The sequence below is a fragment of the Haliotis rufescens genome, unplaced genomic scaffold (assembly GCF_023055435.1).
Source record: "Haliotis rufescens isolate VD_foot unplaced genomic scaffold, xgHalRufe1.0.p SCAF_3, whole genome shotgun sequence".
In the NCBI taxonomy this organism is placed as follows: Eukaryota; Metazoa; Mollusca; class Gastropoda; order Lepetellida; family Haliotidae; genus Haliotis; species Haliotis rufescens.
In genome coordinates, this window is record NW_025964001.1 from 43,042,273 (window position 1) to 43,062,917 (window position 20,645).

General features: G+C 38.8%; 1 protein-coding gene across 1 annotated transcript; it reads right to left on the bottom strand.

Moving 5' to 3' along the window:
- Nucleotides 1–10,650: 10,650 nt before the first annotated feature.
- LOC124123567 (tryptophan 2,3-dioxygenase-like) lies at nucleotides 10,651–19,940 on the bottom strand. The gene is made up of 12 exons (XM_046486770.2): nucleotides 19,887–19,940; nucleotides 19,223–19,298; nucleotides 18,732–18,802; nucleotides 18,200–18,265; nucleotides 17,497–17,558; nucleotides 15,224–15,299; nucleotides 14,874–14,984; nucleotides 14,317–14,379; nucleotides 14,075–14,129; nucleotides 13,099–13,236; nucleotides 12,534–12,633; nucleotides 10,651–11,790 (listed from the first exon to the last, which is right to left on the bottom strand). The coding sequence occupies exons 1-12, from the start codon at nucleotides 19,929–19,931 to the stop codon at nucleotides 11,682–11,684; spliced, it is 972 nt and encodes a 323-aa protein (XP_046342726.2). The 5' UTR covers nucleotides 19,932–19,940; the 3' UTR covers nucleotides 10,651–11,681.
- Between the last annotated feature and the right edge of the window lie 705 nt (nucleotides 19,941–20,645).

Consider the following 20,645-nt stretch of genomic DNA (forward strand, 5'->3'; position numbering starts at 1 on the left):
TCACAAATGTCACATTGCTTTCACACACAGGCTTTGATTCCGTGAAATCTTGAAATTGACAGGTCAAATCATGCAGATTCCACGTGTTTAAATATCCGGCTTGTCTGCAGCCTAAAAAGCGGCTGTTCAATCATACTCAGTTCCATTTGCAATCGTATTGTACCAGCAGGATCATTCCCAGTAAATCTACAGGCTAATGTTGAACCACATTACAGATCGGGGTTGTCATCTTGCTCGTGTAACTTGTCTGAAGCACAAATTTTCAACCATAGACAGTTGTGAGGTGTGAGTAATCTTGATGTTGGTCAAGTTCTGCCACATCCAAGTTCGGGGTGGAGAGGCATTTATTTTCATTTTATAAATCATTTACTGGGGTAATTGCTAACTACCTAATAAAACCTACCCATGTAGAAACAATATTAGAATGTTAATCTATTAAGTCTTTTGGAGAAATATATTCGTTTAGCATTTTTAAAACTATTTCTACAACCTTTCATCCCTACACTGGAAATGGCATAGCCAATTTCCAAGAAATGACTTCTCTCACTGGTTTCCAAGAAATGACTTGCCGAGTTCAAATAGTGCAGAGCAGGTTGCGATGAAATTAAAGTATCTTTGGACTAAGTTTATCGGGTTATTTGTCAACTTCTTTTTGAAAAACTATGTGTTTTGGACACATTGCGAACGTCTCAAGACTATGGGTATTTTAATGTTGAACTGTATTCATGTAACTAAGTGTGGTCACTTTTCGGAACGTTCCAAGTTTGCGACCTTTGTACCCTGTGTTGTTACGGGTTGCAAGGGAGCACCATTTTCAAAGCATTGTTGCCATCATGGTACAATGGACATAAAACAACTGTGTTTTGAAATTTGATGTAGTCTCACTGTTGAGTAGATACCACTTATTATAATTTGGAACCGAGCGCTTTCAAAACACAGTAGGTTTATCTCCTAATTGCCTACGTACAGGAATCCAAATGCTCATAACTGACTTTTTGAAATGATGACGTAGAAATAAGACCTAGAAGTGGTAATGTATACAATAATTTTAGCTAACAGATGCAGCAAGTAATATCTACAGTAAGTGATATCACAAGTGACATCAGAAGTACGTCAAATACCACAGAAGGCAGCAAAACTGACATTGTAAGAAGGGAAAGACAAAACAAGATCTGATGGATCTAGAACAAAATATCAGACAATATACCTCAATTTTCTAAAAATTGTTATGACCGACAATGATCTTGGAGGATGATAGGGTGAAGATGGTAAATTTCAAAGTTGACGTTTTTGGATCAGTAGTGCATAATACCACCACGATTTGTCAAACATTCATCCGCATGACAAGGCATACTGTGTATGACCTCCTAATGGCGATTTGAGGGAGTCTGTCCCACTCATCTTTCAGCACCTGGCGGTGGTCTCACACGTCTAGCTGTCATGTCCCAGACGTGTTCAGTGGGGGAAAGGTCTGGGCTAATTGCTGGCCATGGCATTATATGGATGTTGTGCTGCTGGAGGTATGCACTGACGATTCGTGTATGGTGAGAATGGGCGATGTACTCCTGTGTTGAACCACACGCCTTGGAAACATGACATCAAAGGGCGACCGTATATTGTCCAAATAGTACTGTTCAGTGACCCTTTCTTGCATAATAGGAAGCTGGGTTCGCTCATTCAATGTTATCCACCTCATACCAACCATAATCAATCGACTGTCAAATATTGTCATCAGTTTCAAGTATGTTCATAGTCGTTTGGAAACAAATTTCTGATCCGTCTAATATAACTGTTGTATCATCTGCAAATTGTGTTGAGAGATATTCAGTGTCAAGCATTTTTATTCCTTTCACTTGTCTATTTTCGCGTACCATATGGGCAAGAATGCCTGCACTCATGAGAGAAATGAGAAGAGGATCACTAAGAGATTTCTACATCCTCGCATTATATGGAATAATTCTGAAGCAAATCCATTTACAAGAGTACTTGACGTAATATCATTATAAAAGGTTTTTAAGCCATGTTTCGACAGATGGTCTTAAGTTAAAGAAGTCAAGACACCTAACTGTATATTTCCATTCTACAGAGTCAAATGCTTTTTCGAAATTGACTAATATCAATAATTCGGGTATGTTTAAAAAATCTGTTTAATACATTATGTAGAATACCAGTCTCGTACATTCGCCAATGTATCTACATTTCATATGCTTGTCGTAAGAGGCGACTAACGGGATCGGGTGGTCAGGCTCGCTGACTTGGTTGATGCATGTCATCGATCCCAATTGGGCGGATCGATGCTCATGATATCAATTACTGGATTGTCTGGTCCAGACTCGATTATTTGCGGCGTTAAACAACAAACAAACATTTCATAAAATCCTTTTGATCTTCGATTATGATAGAAGGGAGTACTTTTTAAATTCGGGCAGGTATTGTTGCTGGGGCTATTTTATAAGATGTATCAAGAAGTGATATTGGTCAGTAACTTTTAATCTGTTCTTTTGACTTCCCTTTCTTTGGAATGCATGTTATAGGACCTTGTTTTTGACTGACCGAAAGTTCACCGTGTTGGTATGCAGAGTTTAATTAATTAAGTTAGAAATTATTATTGTCATGACGAAGACATAGAATTCTGTAGAAAATCCTGATGGTCTAGGACTTTTTTCATTTTTCATACATTTAAAAGCATTAAGAACTTCATCATTTTGTAAGTCGCCTTCAATGGATTCAGATTCTTTGTCAGATACCTTTGGTACATATATGGTAGATACGAAGTAATTCGTTCAGAGTTACTTCATTAATATCTTAATTGTGTATAGGTTACTTTAGTAATAACTAACATGATGGATAATATATTTAACATATGTGAAAGAATTTCAAACTTTTAAATAGCTTACAGTTAGGTTTTCCAAAGACAGAAAAACACTTTGTAATGACACTGTTAAGTGTTGGATTCCGTTTGTCCATTGCTAATCACCTATCAGCGCAAATTAACTGTTGACTTCCACAGTTACGTTTCCACCTTTGTTATCTTATTACTTTGTCAATCCGAGCAGAATTTCCGATTTATATGCATAAAGAAACATATTCAGCAAAAGGGGAGTACAATTGGTGCTCATGGAGAAGTCTGCTCTTGTCTAAGTGTCTTAAGCCCATGTTTTACAAATATGTTATCAATGAGGAAGTCCAACATTTCACGTATTGTTTTCTTTCGTCGCACTTGTGACAACTTGTCCTGAACCTCTGAATATAGATACATAACTGTGTCTGTGTTCACCACGTTTTGTAACAAAATCCCCATGGATCAAGGAATGAAGTTTTTCCTTACGTTTGTCATGTGGGATAGCGGTGTACAAAGTTGAATGGTATCAGCATGTAACCTTTCTGGGATTGCAAAAAGCCAAGCAGTTCTATTGAGTTTTTTAGAATCCCCATGGTCTTACTTTCTGTGAATATACAGAATGTCCTTCCATGCTTGTATTAAGGATTATGGTTGGTCTTTGAGACAGAGAGTTGGTGGTACATTTGCTGGACCCAGCAATACATCTCTTTGTACAGATTTTTATGGAGCTTTCGGATCCAGTACAGAAGAGGAATGGACATGTCTTCAGGTTTTAGATTCATCCTAATAGTTGGTAGTATTGATGCATGGTTTGGGCTGATTTCTTAATCAGTTACCAAACTGGCTTTATATATGGCATTATTTGATATGTCATTAATACCAACTTCTTTGATCAACGAATTGATGTAGTGACGCTTACATGTAATGGTTATGTTATTTGAGGCCTTGTCCGTGGCAACAACTAAATACTTTTCATGTAGGGTAGCCATACTATGGATTACAGCTAGCTGGGACAGTATGGGTTTATTCCAATTCCGTTTCCTCTGTTTATGTTTGTGCATTCTACCAATGACGACGTCACGTACTGACGTAGCCCACTCTGAAAGACATTCAACAGGTTCCTCTTTTCTTTTGGCCCATCTTTTGGCATATGCATCGACAGCATTCATATCTATCAGGAGGTTGCTCCCGCTATTTTGGACCATATTTGAATAACTAACGAAGGTTGTTATTGTCAACAATAATGAAGTCTCCTGTGATAGTGTGACCAACAGGTTGGTAACAGTATGATGATTCTTGGCAGCCACAAGTAGTTGGATTTACATCGTGAGCTGCCAAGTCCATGTTCTGCAACACGTACCTATAATTAAACAACCTCAATGAAATGGTCTTGGTTCCTGAAATTTGAAATATTATGGGGCATTTGGGAAACTAATTTTTGTCTGAGAACGTTTCTTATATTCCCTTATTTGGAAATTTCTAATTCAAGAACATGTGGTCTTTGTCTGATTTATAGGAGTCTGGTTTGGCCAAACTTTTCAAAGCGATATCAAGAACTATACTCTCTTGTCGATACTGCGGCCTCTTTCTGTTTGTAGACCCACCAATCGTTTGACTTCTTTCAATGACACAGTATTGTCTTGTTCTTACTTTGTGCAGACCCAATGGTTCCTGAAGGAGAGGCAGCCAATCATCAAAAATGAATAGTATCATTTGACCTTCATCCTTTCTTGTGACCATGGCTGCGTCCACGTCTTTGGGATGCCGGAAACAGACTCTATACACTGACGTTGGCTGTTCGTTGGTTAGAAAGACTGTACCAACGTCTTTTATTTCATCATTTCATCCATATTGCATTACTGTACAGAACGGTCAAATCCAATGAATTTCTCTGAACATTCTATAAGGTCGACTGCATTCATATCCTAACTTTCATACAAAGGATGGAGTGATTTTCAGAATTGAAATGCTGGTAGACACTATTGGAAACGTTTCTGTTGATGCCCGATCTATGCTGACTGACTCGTGTCGATAATGTTTGTTGTGTATGTCCCACATAAATCTATCCACAATGGGTAGATTCAATTCCTTTGAATTCAGGATCAGTTATCAAAATGGGACAGGCTTTGCGATTTGTTGTGCCACATGAAGAAATGCTGAATGGATATGGGTTCGAAAGGAAAATTTCCTCTAACTTTACTGAACATTTTTTAATGATGTTTGAAATAGAAGTTGCCTTCATGTTGAACATAAGTCGATTTCATGATATTCGGAAGGACCGAGGACTGCAATCTAAACCATGTTGCAGCAATCCCGTCTGCAGCCTAATGTGGTGGGTGTGGTGGGGTGGGGTGGTGTGGGGGGTGGGGTGGGGCAGTTTTACTGTCTCAGTCCAAACAGTTTCTATGTTGTTCGTTCAACATGTTTTAGGTAAATAGTACCAAGCTAGTAATATGTCTCGGGGACAAAATGTCCACCGGCAGACAAATCGGCTTGGTTCATGTAGATAAAGCGACAAAACCCTTTCCATATCCAACAGAAACCCTTGCTAAATGCAGAGTCGATGGTACGATTCCGACTATATCATGAGCATGTGCTTATGAATCAGTATCAAATGGTGATGATGTCAGGTGTTCGCGAAAAGTTGAGCGTATCCTGCCCCACCGGTGCCATATACATTGACAACATTTATGCAATAATCATACTTTAAATGCTGTCTGTTTATCTTGATTTAATCGTGCATACTGAAGGGCAATGGGTTGTACTAACACATTACGGTCATGTCGTACATTCCAGTAAGTCCAAATTGAAATCCAGCGAAAATAAGAATAACACATTATATCAACACATTCTGCTGTTACAAATCCTTCACACATGACCAGTTGTCTGTCAGTTCATTTGTTTCAATCTGGTAAACTGTTCGACACGCTCGATGAGACAAAGCGGGATGCACTTGCTCCATGTGATGTTACTGATGGGACCACTGATTATCAATATAATACTAAACAGGAACAAAAATGCAATAATATTATTCTTATAGTATGACTAATTCATGCAGTTCATACATGGATGGTACTTGTACACACATTTCGGTCATGTCATACATTCAAGCAATTCTTTATAGTCTTGTTCTTCATAGTTTTCTCGCCTCAACTAAATAAAATTGATATCAAAAGAATTTGTAATATTTGTAAGTTGTTCGACTCACTAAAAGACAGGAACTGTATAAATATATCAAAATAAATCTTACTCCTACATGCTAAATATCCATAATGGTTGTGTCCCTTAACCAGGTGAAATAGATGCAGTTGACATACTAAAGAACATATATTTCCTCCACAACCAGCTGGAATATATACTATAGCCATAATGAAGAACATATATGTCTTATCAGTGCATTCATGTTCCTTGACAAGACAATAATGTGTAGGTGTAATCTCCTCCAAAGACAGTTTACTGTACATGTAAGTTTTCAAATAAGATTCCCTCCCGCTCCACCAAATGTTGTCAATATTAAACGTGTAGTAAATGAATGTAGTTTTACACCACAGTCAGCAATAATCCAACCTGATCATGGCCTGTGAATTATCTGGGCCAGGGTAACAGTGGTTGACAGCAGGGGAAACTATCCATGACGGTGGTTGGTTGATTAGTTTGTTGTTTAACGCCGCACTCAGCAATGTTCCAGCTATTTGACGGCGGTCTGTAAATAATCGAGTCAGGACCAGACAATCCAGTGATTGATATCATGATCATCGATCCACGCAATTGGGATTGATGACATGCATCAACCAAGTCAGCGAGCCTGACCACCCGATCTCGTTAATCGCCTTTAACGACAAGCATAGTCACCTTTTACGGCAAGCATGGGTTGCTGAAGACCTATTCTACCCCGGAATCCATGATGTTGACACACAGTCAGCCAGGTCACACAATGTCGATCCTCATTTGTCGGCACCTAAGTTTGTTTGTTTGTTGTTTAACGCCGCACTTAGCAATATTTCAGCTATATGACGACAGACTATCCAGTGATCAACATCATGAGCATCCATGTACGCAACTGTGATACGATTCGATGTATCAACCAAGTCAGCGAATCTGACCACCCGATCAGGTTAGTCTCCCCTTACGGCAAACATAAGTTGCTGAAGATCAATTCTAACCCGAATCTAATCCCGATCTACTCTTAAGAGGAGCAAGGGCGACTTGGACCTACTGTGACCCAGAACCCTGGATAAACAGCATAATAGGCTAAAATTAACAAGTGTTTGTCTACTGTTGCCTCACCCTCAGCACCATCGTAACTCTCTGCAGGCGGTTGATGGCAGTGTGTAATAGGATGTTTTTCCAGGCCTAAAATTAAAGTTCTGTCATTAAACAATTTGCTCGTTTTGTTGTCGTATCATACCACATTCACATTCTGATGCCACACAACTCCGATGCAACCTTAAAAAATTACCGCTAGTATGTCTTCAGGCAAGTTTCAGAACCTTGTGGTTTTAACAAAGATACAGTGTATACGATTTAGTGCTTACCACCATCTTGGATCCGAAACAAGGGTTACGTAATCATGTGAAAACACGTGGCCTGGAACATTTTCGTTGCCAAATGATCATTGATATCTAAAACAGGTTATCGCAGGTTCCATCCTTTGGCCAATATTGTTAGCTGATGTACGGTTGACATCAAAGGGAAAATGCTGCATCCGTGCTACAAGTGTACATAACTGACAGTCCATTCGTGAATAATAATGCATATTCAAACAATGGTGAAGTCACAGGTGTGTTTTAAGTGATAACGATTGTCTAAAGTATTGCATTTCAGAGGCACGTCGGTGGTTAGAAGAATTATTGCTGTTACGTGGATATATCCAGTTAGAATGTATTATTTTTATTGTTATTATTATTATTTAGGTTTACTTGTAACTCAGGATTGTCAGCATGTATTCAGCGAGCAGAGCAATTGCTTTACTAATCACAAGTTATACAGTGGTATGCAATATTAAACTTATTCCAGTCTATGGTGTGATCTATTATTGAATACGGTGTTGTATTATAGGGTACTTAAAAACTTTCAAGTATAATTCTGTTCATAATAAGGCTATGAACATGGTGTACTTAAATATGGAACAGTGTTGTTGGTGAACCTGTTGTTGATCAGTGGAGAAGTGTGAAGATTTTATAGACACTTCTGTGATTTAGATATACTCGAGTTACTTGTGATATTTTTATTTGGAGTAATGTTTTGGCTTTATAAAACAAAGGAAATTGGAATTTTTAGGTACATGTTAAATTTTCTGACTTAAGCCTTGATCAATTTCATAAATATTATTAATAATCATAATCACCGGACACATGTAGTATCACAATTAGGGTGTGTTTTTTCCTGAAAGGAGCAGCCAAACGATTTTTTCAGGACATCCATCGTGTCCAGCGGTCCAAAACTACCAGTGAAAAAAACCCTTTCCATAATGATTAGGAATTCACTGTACGATACCCGTGGTTGATTGTGTGTCATTGTACCCCAACGGTGTGAAACGTTTCTTTTAATTTAGTTACACATGTTTGTTTTGTACAGACTCGGTTATTTAGCAGACCGTTGTTACCCTGTCTGGCGCTCGGCATTAAGGGGCTAAAACAAGGACTGGTAGGCTCGGAGTCAGTATACTGTTGTCGGAGTGGGGTATTCATGTTAAACTGCCGCATGGTATCTCAGTGAGCTAGCGCTATAAATCGGCATCAGTCCGGACTAGTACAAGCAGCCATACAAACACACACACGTACATGCACGTCGCTATATAAGTGCAATAATCTTGGACGCGACGTTAAACCCAATTTCAACTCACCTCACCTTTAACAGACCGTCATCATAAAGCTGCAGCAGTGTGAGTAAACTATTAAACAACAAACAAGTTTAAACAACAACAAACACCATAATAATGTTAAGAGTTTGTACTTTTTGTATGGTAGAGAGAGTACTCTTATGGTTGTGTTGTATGTTTGTGTTGTATGTTTACCATCACTTCAACTGGTGCATCATACAAACTGATGTGACGAAAAGTGAAGTTATGTATGTATGTATGTATGTATGTATGTTTGTATGTTTGTATGTATGTATGTTTGTATGTATGTATGTATGTATGTATGTATGTATGTATGTATGTATGTATGTATGTATGTATGTATGTATGTAAAGGCTGCAAGTGTAATTCTGATACAACTATGAATTAATACGAGGACAATTAGCAAAAACACCGACAATTTCAAGTATTGAATTTTCAGTATTTTATTACTATATATAAGGTCCTAAACAGCAACAAACTGAAAAGAAGATAAATGAAACCGAAATCAGACAACCACGTGATATTATGGTCGCTTTCGAACAGCAGAGATCTGTAAAAAGAACAATGGCGAATTCGAATGGTACATCTGTTTTCGAAAAATGCAACCTCGAAAAGGTTAACACGCGTTATTCAAATCGACAGTTACGGGGAGTAGGCTGATTTCGTGAAGATCCGGGGTAGAATAGGTCTTCCACAACCCATGCTTGCCGTATCAGGCAATTATGCTTGTCGTAAGAGGCGACTTACGGGATCGGGTGGTCAGGCTCGCTGACTTGGTTGATGCATGTCATCGTATCCCAGTTGCGTTGATCGATGTTCATGACATCAATCACTGGATTGTCTGGTCCAGACTCGATTATTTACAAAAAGTTAAATGTAACCGAATAAACAACATTGACACATATCGTTGTGTCATCACTAGGTCTAACACAGTGAGCTGTAATCTCCGTCACTTTGGACTTTCCTCCAATTCAGCTGACATTCTGCGGCATAATTGATGTTCTGTTTACACATGAATTGAACAAAACGTCTGTAACCGGTCTTTCTAAACAACATCACTCAACTATTTAATTCCTACTTTTGGATTATGTATCTGTTGAGTTTTATGCATTCAAATCGAGTACTAGACCCGGCACTCTCTGCTGTAGAACCATTTTTTGAAGATTTGTTTGTTTGTTGTTTAACGCCGCACTCAGCAGTATCTCAACTATATTACGGCGGTCTGTAAATAACAGAGTCTGCACAATCCACTGACTGACACCATGAGCATCGATCTGACAACAAGCATGGGTTTATTAAGACAAATTTTAACACGGATCTTCATGGGGATCTGCTTTAAAGATGTTACACTAAATGATGTCACATTTTATTTACCTGTAGACGTATTTATCATGCAATCAAGTAAAATTTATCAACAAGCAAACAGCAAAAGTCAATAGCAATATCAAACACATAAACGTTCCATGGCCGTGTTTCACCAAAGCATTAAAATTCAGATTATTTTCAGCATACACATCTTCAGTATAAGGTTTTTAACATTGATTGAAAAAAAAATATTAAACATCGATCGATATGGAATTATTCGAAAAATAGGCAGTGTAACAAACAAGATATACTCTTTGTAAAAACGGCCCAATGTCCGAAGTTTTCTCACATAATATAAGGGTAACGCAATTTTTTAACGCATTATCACTTGTAGAAGCCCGAGTTCTTCCATTTACTGCCCGAGGTCTTCTGCAAATGATAATGCCCTGAAAAATTGCGTTACAGTTCTTATAGCTAAAACGGATAGAATTTGTTATCAAATGAAAATAATCAACAAAATCGGTTTTGAAACATTAAGTGCAATCAACACGAATTTCACTGACCCACTTTTACGAATATAGAAACGTCATAGAACAAACCAGATGACGCAACTATTGAACGTGACGTCACCTTTCCCTATCCCTATGACGTCACCTAACAACGGGCGTGATAATGGCCCGTCGTCAAGCGATATAAGGGCATTATCAAGTTACCAGTGGCCCGCTCATTTCTGATAACATGCGGGCGGTTTTATGATAATTCTATCCATTTTAGCTATAAAGAATTGTAATGTGGTGTCTCTGAATAGTGTATATGTGAGTTTCTTGACTAATAATTCTATTTGTGAATGCATTTATGTCATAATCGCGAGCCTGCGTGTGTGTTTTCTCTAAGGGAACACTTGCGTTCTTATTCAAGTGTAAATTGACTTCTCAAAACAAATACTGTTTATAAAGTTGAAATGAATACTCTCAGCATGAATAATTATAGTAAATTAAAAGCTTCTATGATTGCGTTTCTGCTTATGTGTTTTGAAACTAGTAGCGAGTAAATTTAATTTAACTGTCAATATAATGTCACTGTTATTGGCAATTTCAGCATGTGCTCTGCACGTTCAAACCTTCAAACGTAATTTCCGACCATAATACATTCGGGGCTGGTCACGTGTTATAGATATATGGCAAGGTCATGGAAATGTGCATTCGACAAGTATCACTAAAACAAATGAAAACCACCAAAATTATTAAGACTATATAGCCATTTATACATCTAAATGTTCGGTGAATTTCACCTGTCTCTCAATGACCCCTTACACTTCAATGCCAATGTCCCCTAACTGTCTTGTATCTGCGGAAAGAGCAGACCCTGGGTAGTAATCTCAATATATACAAAGCAAGGTGTTGGGGTACAAAGAATTAAAAGATAGAAGAAAAAAGAAGACCACACCGATACATTCAAGCTGGTCGGCGTGTACGCGTCACGTTTCATCAAGTTCCAAATACATTTTTGAGATCCTCAGGGTATTATATCTGTGCCTGTATAATAGAGACCATGTTGGCCTATTTCAAGGGATTCATCTGGGTATTTCAGATACGAGCCTAATTTTCAAAAACCAATCGGCAACCCCCCGGCTGTCGAGAGGATATTTAGGTTATAGTTTTGATCAAATACACATGGTATATGAGAATGGACTCAATTGTCTTTGAGACTCTTCGGCTCTGTCTTCAGTTCAGGAATTTCCGTTCGGGGTCGTAAGTATGTTGCCATCTTGAAGAGGTCGCGAAAAACCTTGTAATCATCACTGTAACCACGAAAACAAAATGTAATGAATAAAAAGCGATCAAATGTATTTCCAAAATCATAAGAAATGGCTACTAAAAAGAGCATTTGTTTATGAATCATTATCAAATGGTGATGACACCATGTGTTCGAGAAAAGGTGAGCGTATTCTTTCCCACCCGTGGCACCCGTCACAAACACATGCAAAGACAAAGTAATTTGTTCACCTGAATAGAGATTTGAGGATGCATTTTGTGAAACGAAATGTGGAATGCAATACAGCTCAATGGTGATTTCCTTTATAGATTTAAACAGGTCATGGTTATTGTGGGATCATTTAAATGCTACTAACACAATGTTTCATCACATCTGAGGTTGAAGTAGGGGAAAAGTGAAAACAGTAAAGAATAACATTCATATTTCTTTATAATATTCTGTATAAAACACGACAAAACCCTTTCCAGTATCATGAGCATGTGTTTATGAATCACTATTGAATAGGGTTGATGCCAAGTGTTCGCGAAAAGATGTCACAAACACATGCAAAACTATAACGTCAAAGCCAGAGAAAAAACAATCCGATTCCACTGGAATTATATGACTGGATCACACGAGGTGTTCGGGAAAAGGGTATGCATGCCCTGCCACTCACACAATTTTCATAATAGTAAGTGTGTTGCCTTACGCCACTTTAAAGATTTGTTATGTATACTGAGTGTACTTCTGGCGTTTCCTGTGGAATATCAGTGACAGATGAAGGCTTACCTGTAGGTAGTTCGCAAGTAGTCATATCCGGAAGTGCCTTGTGTGCCCCCAGTGCCCTGCTTCTGGCCAATCATCCTGTGTACCATGTGGATGTGGGTACCTGTGTGTGCAGGACGTGTAATCAGAAAGTTGGGGAAACAGAGTTTACGCAGCTGATTCGGTAATTCCTTAACAATTTGTTGTAAATGCAAAGAGGTCTGCAGCAATATCAGTGGAATTGCCAGTATAATCAAATAATCACATAAAGACCAACATTTCAGAAGAAAGATTCCGATCGTTCTGGCCTTAGCTCTTCAGAACTAATACCATTATGATATCATATGAGAGTTCCCGTATGGTCTTGCTGTAGGTACTCAGTGTTATATAAGCCATATGCAGGCCGTGGGAAGACCTGCCAAGGTGAGATAGGCTTTTAGATAATTGCACTTAAGTAGCGACGTGTATGCGCACAACAATACAAACAAGCAAACATTTAACTTTTCTATCGATATGTTCGACATACAATGGTCGAAAAAACGGCGGGTGAATAAAAAGTTTTCAGGTGTATATATGTGTTGATACATACTCCTCCACTTCATGAGGGCGACATCGATGTCCATCAGCAGTGTGAGGAACTGGTAGGGCATCTGGAACTCAGGTTTGTCCTGGTGCAGCATGATGAGAAGAGCTCCTTTCAGCGACCGTTGACTCATTTGCCAGGAACCTGTTATGGCGTGAAAGTAAATGAAAGCGACAACATCGATATCCTTTCCACAATAAGAAATCTCTGCTGAAAGCAGATTTTGTCTTTATGGACCACTATCAACTACTGTTCATGCCAGATGTGCGGGAAGATGCGAGCGTATTTTGACTCAACGGCGGTACCCGTCACTAACACGTGCATTTTTTTTATGGCAAGTCAATTGTTCACGTCAAACTGCTGCGTCCAATTTGGAAATGCTCCCCTACGTGTCAGCTATAAAACCTTTTTACGGAGACCACCGATGTTGTAAGCCTGATTCAACATCGTTAAAGCAAACGAAGTGTTAGGCTCTTTGAATTGTTCGTAGAAAGAACATGCTCGGTTATACCTCAAACAAAAGTGAAAGGGAAAGTTGATGTCACCCCCATTGTCATACAGTCGTGTGGAGAGTTTTTTGTCATTCTGAATTTTGTCAATATGAAACGGCTAACTGGTTTCTTATTTCTAGCTCAGATGGGTTAGTCAGAGAATTGGCTACCTGACCATTAATGAACGACATCAGATCATCGCAGTTTGTTCCCCTGATGAATATTACATCTTGCTTAAGTGTCGTATCCCCAATTTCAAACACAAGTTTTCTATTAGGAAGTCCACCATTTCGAATATTGTTTTCTCCTTAACTTCAGATGACATTTGCTTTCAATTTTATCAAATGGTCTTGAACCACTGAAGACAGAATAAGTTCCATTGATTTGTCGTTGATGGACGAAATACTTATGAAAGACCTTGAAAACGCTTACATCGGTATGGTCTAAACATGAACTTAAACTTCTTAATAAGGAATACAAAGCAAGCTTACCTTTTTTATACGTTGACTGATCAAGCAAAGGGTCCAGGTCTTCCTTCTTTACAAACTAAAAAAAGCCTTATTCGTTCGTTACTAGCATGTGCATAAATTAATGTTTAAAGCAGTGGAATAACGTTATTCAGTTATGGCCTGATGGGATCATACGTGGTATTAGTTGAACGCGCTAGCCAATTAAAACTGTGTACAATCTTACTCCACTTATTTAATTTTAATTATATTGAATCAAAGTTTACCTTGTCACGATACTCTCCCCAGAAGATTCCGTCATCTATTCCCGGAGTAGATTCAAGCCACGTCTGTACCAACACAAAACAAATAAATAACATAGCAACAAGTCATTTTGTAATATAACATTCCTCTTTGTACAGCGTCAGCTTGTATACAGGCATGTTTGTTTGTTTGTTAACGCCGCACTCAGCAATTTTCCAGCTACACGACGGTGATCTGAAAATAATAGAGTCTGGACCGGAAAATCCAGTGATTTACATGATAAGCGTCGATCAACCCAACAGAGATACGATGAAATGCATCAACCGAGTAAGCGAGCCTGACCACCCGATCCTAACCGCCTCTGAGGCAAAACATGAATTGATGCAGACCAATTCAAATTCGGATCTTCATAGGGTGTACATGGGCATGATGCTGCTTATATTTATGTCAGTTCTCGGGCCCTACACGGGAGATTTGATACAGTCAGTTGGCATATGATCCAGCGTCTTCTCTCAGACTCAATGAATGATACTCAAGAGTTCACAAAATAGGTTCATAGAATGGTACTTAAGATTCGTACTTCCACAACATCTAGGAATGTACCCCCATCTGGGTAATCAATTAGAATCTCCTTGTCCTTTGGATCCATTTTATCTTTATAATCCTGTCCTTCATATTTTTGTCGATTGCCCTATAACATAAACATATGAAAACATCCAAAGCAATAAATGACAGGGGCTATAAAATGAAATTCAAGTATTTCTTACCAACAATAGTGTATCAGCCTAATGAACTAGCAACTGTAGTTTACCATTCTTTATACTTCACGCACTAAGATATACGTATCTACAAGCTCAGAGGCATCTTAGCCACACTTCCTTTCCTGTTCAGTTGATAACGTGGTTTGTATATATCAGCGTTACATCTTACGTCATTCATTCCAAGAAGCTTCTCGATCTGTCGGAACTGGAGACTCTGAAACCCAGACCCCCCTGTCAGATTGTCCCTGGAACATAACCACAGCAATATAACAGCTCCTCCCTGCACATAGCCACAGCAATATAACAGCTCCTCCCTGCACATAGCCACAGCAATATAACAGCTTGTCCCTGCACATAACCACAGCAAGATAACAGCTCGTCCCTGCACATAACCACAGCAATATAACAGCTCCTCCCTGCACATAGCCACAGCAATATAACAGTTTGTCCCTGCACATAACCACAGCAATATAACAGCTTGTCCCTGCACATAACCACAGCAATATAACAGCTCGTCCCTGCACATAACCACAGCAATATAACAGCTTGTCCCTGCACATAACCACAGCAATATAACAGCTCGACCCTGCACATAACCACAGCAATATAACAGCTCCTCCCTGCACATAACCACAGCAATATAACAGTTTGTCCCTGCACATAACCACAGCAATATAACAGCTTGTCCCTGCACATAACCACAGCAATATAACAGCTCGTCCCTGCACATAACAACAGCAATATAACAGCTCGTCCCTGCACATAACCACAGCAATATAACAGCTCGTCCCTGGAACATAATCACCGCAATATAACAGTTCGTCCCTGGAACATAATCACCGCAATATGACAGCTTGTCCCTGGAACATAACCACAGCAATATAACAGCTCGTCTCTGGAACATAATCACCGCAATATAACAGCTCGTCCCTGGAACATAATCACCGCAATATAACAGCTCGTCCCTGGAACATAACCACCGCAATATAACAGCTCGTCCCTGGAACATAACCACAGCAATATAACAGCTCGTCCCTGGAACATAATCACCAAAATATAGTAGCTCGTCCTTCGAATATCATCAGAGAATATAACAGCTCGTCCCCAGAATATAATCACAGCAATAGAACAGCTCCTCCCTGGAACATGATCACAGCAATAGTACAGCTGCTCCCTGGAACATGATCACAGCAATAGAACAGCTCCTCCCTGGAACATGATCATAGCAATATAACATATCATCCTTCGAATCTCATCAGAGAACATAACAGCTTGTCCCCGGAATATAATCACAGCAATAGAACAGCTCCTCCCTGGAACATGATCACAGCAATAGTGCAGCTGCTCCCTGGAACATGATCACAGCAATAGAACAGCTCCTCCCTGGAACATGATCATAGCAATATAACATATCATCCTTCGAATCTCATCCGATAACATAACAGCTTGTCCCCGGAATATAATCACAGCAATAGAACAGCTCCTCCCTGGAACATGATCACAGCAATAGTACAGCTGCTCCCTGGAACATGATCATAGCAACGTAACAGGACGTCCCTGGAATATAATCCTAGTAATACAACATATCGCCCCTAGAAATATCTCCACAACGTAACTCATCGACCATAGTAAAACAACATCACAGACATCCAGGTGTATATTTCGTAATATCCAAATATATAGAGTATATTTAATGTGTTGAATGAAATATCATGATTCTCTCATAGAGTGACGGAAAGAAAAGAGATATTTTCACGAGTGGCCCCCAAGAGATATTTCAAGAGACACATGGAATATAATATTTATTATCTATTCTCCCTACGGTTCACCACTCCTTGTATTTGCGATGAAAAAAGTTTGCAAAATCATACCAAATATAAACAAAAGTAACAAAAACTATTTAGGGTCACGAAAATTCTGTATCATACATATAGATATGATTATATACAAAATCAACTTTGACAAAAACGTTCTGTTGGAAGCGAAAAAATACACGCTGGCCAAGTAACGAAAATAGCACTTTGCGAAATGAACAGTCTCGTTGACGTGTTAAATGAGAAATATTTTCGAGAGAATAACAAACGGCAAGAAGTGATATCAACTAAAAGACCGTCTGTCAGTATTTTGCCTAGTCAATGTGGAGTTGACGTAAAAAGGACATCAACAGTTTGTGTACGGACTAGACACTTGCGATAAGGGGAGACAATTTAAGGGGAGGTAACTCTTGTATGCAAATAGTTACGTCAAAGTGTTATGTTCAGTGCAGTGAAATCTCAATTATGTTCACTGTAATGAAAATATCCCTTTTCTCTACTTCAGAGACTCAGTCTTTCACACTAATGTATATAATAAATACATTCTTTCACTATCTGCATAACGTTTAAGCCTGGGTCAGCGAGGCTCCATTTGGGGTGAATATGATATGGCACATTATATACTCACCTGAAGTCTACAAAATTGAGGGGCGGCATCGTCTCCAGGATGTGGAAGTGTTCCACAACCAGCTGCAATAAATACAATAGACATACTGAAGAACAGATACGTTATCAGTGCACTCCTATCCTCGACAAGGCAATAATGTATGTGTGTAATCTCCTCTCAAGACAGTTTTCTGTACATGTACGTTTCCCTTCCGCTACTCCAAACGTTACAAATATTAAAAGTGTGTTTAATGTGTGACGTTTTACACTACAGTCAGCAATAACCCAACCTGAATACTGCGGCGTATGAATAATCTAGACCAGGGCATCAGTAGTTGAAAGCATGAGCAACGATCCATGACGTTGACACGCTGTCAGTCCAGTCACACACTGTCGGTCCTCATTTGTCGGCTCTTAAGTGTGTTTGTTTGTTTGTTGTTAAACGCCACTGTCAGAATATTCCAGCTATATGATGGCGGTCTGCAAAAAGTCTGGGATACGATGATATGCATCAACCAAGTCAGCGAGCCTGACCACCCTATCCCGTTGGTCGACGTCTAACGGAAAATACGGGTTGTTGAAGACCATTTCTAACCCGACTTTTCACGGGGATCAACTCGGTAAACGAGCAAGGGGTACTAAGACCTGTTCTGATTAGGAACCCTGAGTTAACAGCATGAGAGGCTAAATTAACAACATCCAGAGTATGTCAACTGTTGCCTCACCCTCAGAACCATCGCAACTCTCTGCAGGCGGTTGATGGCAGTGTGTAGAGGGAGGCTTTTCCAGTCCTAAACACAAGAAATAACGTTCGATCATTCAACAACTCAATTATTAAAGTATAATCACATGACGTAGAAATCTTTATTCATGAAGAATGTAGGACCCCGGTCCATGTTTCAAATGATATATAACCATGATATGTGTGTGTCGTTATTGTTTAACGCCGCACGCAGCAATGTTCCACCTATATGACGGCGGCGTAAAATCATCATGTCTGGACCAGATGATCCAGTCAATGATAATGTGAGCAACAATCAACGACGCCGGGATATGATGACACGCTATCAACCAAGTCAACCACCAAGACCACCCGATCTAATAAATCGCCCCTTTCGACTAACATGGGTTGCTGGGGACCAAATCAAACCCGGAAGCCCCACCAGAAAACACATACCACGTTCACATGCTGATGTCACAGAAGATGCTCAGAGAATCCAGATAAAACATTAAGTGATCCTTTAAGATACAGCGTACCTTAGGGTTGTGAAATATATCCCTGACCGACGTGATGTCATGGATGATCACCTTGAACCATAGTTCGAAGGCTGAAATTGACACAGCATTTTGTTACTCAAGCTATGTATTGTCATATACGACTGATAGAGCAAGCCGAGATATCGATGAACTGCCGGGAAAAAGTAATCATAGAAATATGTATAGAAATAATGCCGACAAGAAATGTTTTTTCCTTGGCGATGTATTTGATATGGTTATCAAAGTTGTGTTTTGGACCCGAAGTTCGCAGTTATTCGGCGACTAAAAAATGTAATTTATTTGTCAAATCCAAGTTTCAAGTGAATACTTTGTTTTACCCGGCAGATCAGATCAACAACTATTCGAAAATATTATTATGCCATGCGTATTCTGTATGTGCAATGATTAGTTTTATCACAACTTGGAAGTTAAAGAGTGATCTACATTAAGTAACTTAGGAGAAAGACATGTTCAAACGTGAACTAAAATACCTTGATGGACAATAATGAACACGTGTTCATCGTGGACGTCTGTGATTGGCTCCTGGCAGACCAGTAGTTGTGGAATCTACGTACAGTAATAAGGAAACAATGAATATGTTATAATGATCAAGAAGTGCCCTTCAGTTTATCAAGTAAAGGCCCATTTCTGGGTTCCCCTGTATTGATACTACCGGAATATTGCTAAATCATACTCACTCACTTGAAAAAAACACAAGGGACTTTAGGAATTTGGGAATTAGAAATATAATTTCTACTTACCCATCCGAAATTAATGTTGACATGTACCACCGGACAATAACGTTTTTCATTCCAATATTTCACAGCCTATCCAAAACATGGAATGGCATCTCCCGAAACCTAACATATTACAGGCAACGTAGAGACTACCCCAGACCACGCAATCTGAAGTAGTTCTGCAAATACTTTGAAACCGAGGTTATTTGGCTCGTGGATATATGCAAATGAGCGGCCACTACACACATGGACATGGCAAGTTGGGCATTGGCGTTCTGTCAATGTTCTTTGCCTGCTTGGAAAGAGAGTTCTTTCTTCCAGTGTAAGATTGCAAACATTGAGACCTTGATGAAATTATAATTATGTTAATGTCCTAACATAAAAATATGAACACCTTGATAATAACTACAGCATTCACCTTCAAGTAGGAGTCGTAGGTGAGCTTAGATTCCACCCCTGCCATGCTGCTTTCAAAACTGCATAATAAAGAAATAAAATAACAACCTGAGTATATGCAAGTATTCACTGGAGAATATACATGAACGATAAATACACAGATCACCTTAGTGTGGCTCTATGAAGATTTTAACGCTACAAATCTGTATAGAAGACACTCACCCACTGTTGGTTATCGTGACATGATGTCAGTTTGCATGCTTTTGTTTAGCTTTTTAAGAAAATATATGTTGTATATGCTTAAGAACAGCAGGAACGTCCAAGTGGAATTAACACAGAATTAACCAGAAGTTGAGATTAGTATTTGATTACATTTGTGTTCTAATTCATATACTCAGATTATGTAATGGCTTTTTATAAAACATTGTTTGTCAAACATTAACCAGAAGTTGAGATTAGTATTTGATTACATTTATGTTTTATTTCATATACTCTGATTATGTAATGGTTTATCATAAAATATTGTTTGTCAAACATTAACCTGAAGTTGAGATCAGTATTACATTTGTGTTTTATTTTATATACTCATATGATACAAAGAAACATCATATAAACATTGTTTGTCAATATTTAAACTTATTTTACAAGCTGTACCAGCTTGTTCAGTAATTAATTTAGGGTGATAGAAATAACATCATATTGCTTGAGTCTTCTCCCTTCCCGACATAAGTAAAGTCCATACGGTTGTCTATCGAGGTGATTGGTTACAGTGTCATGGTTA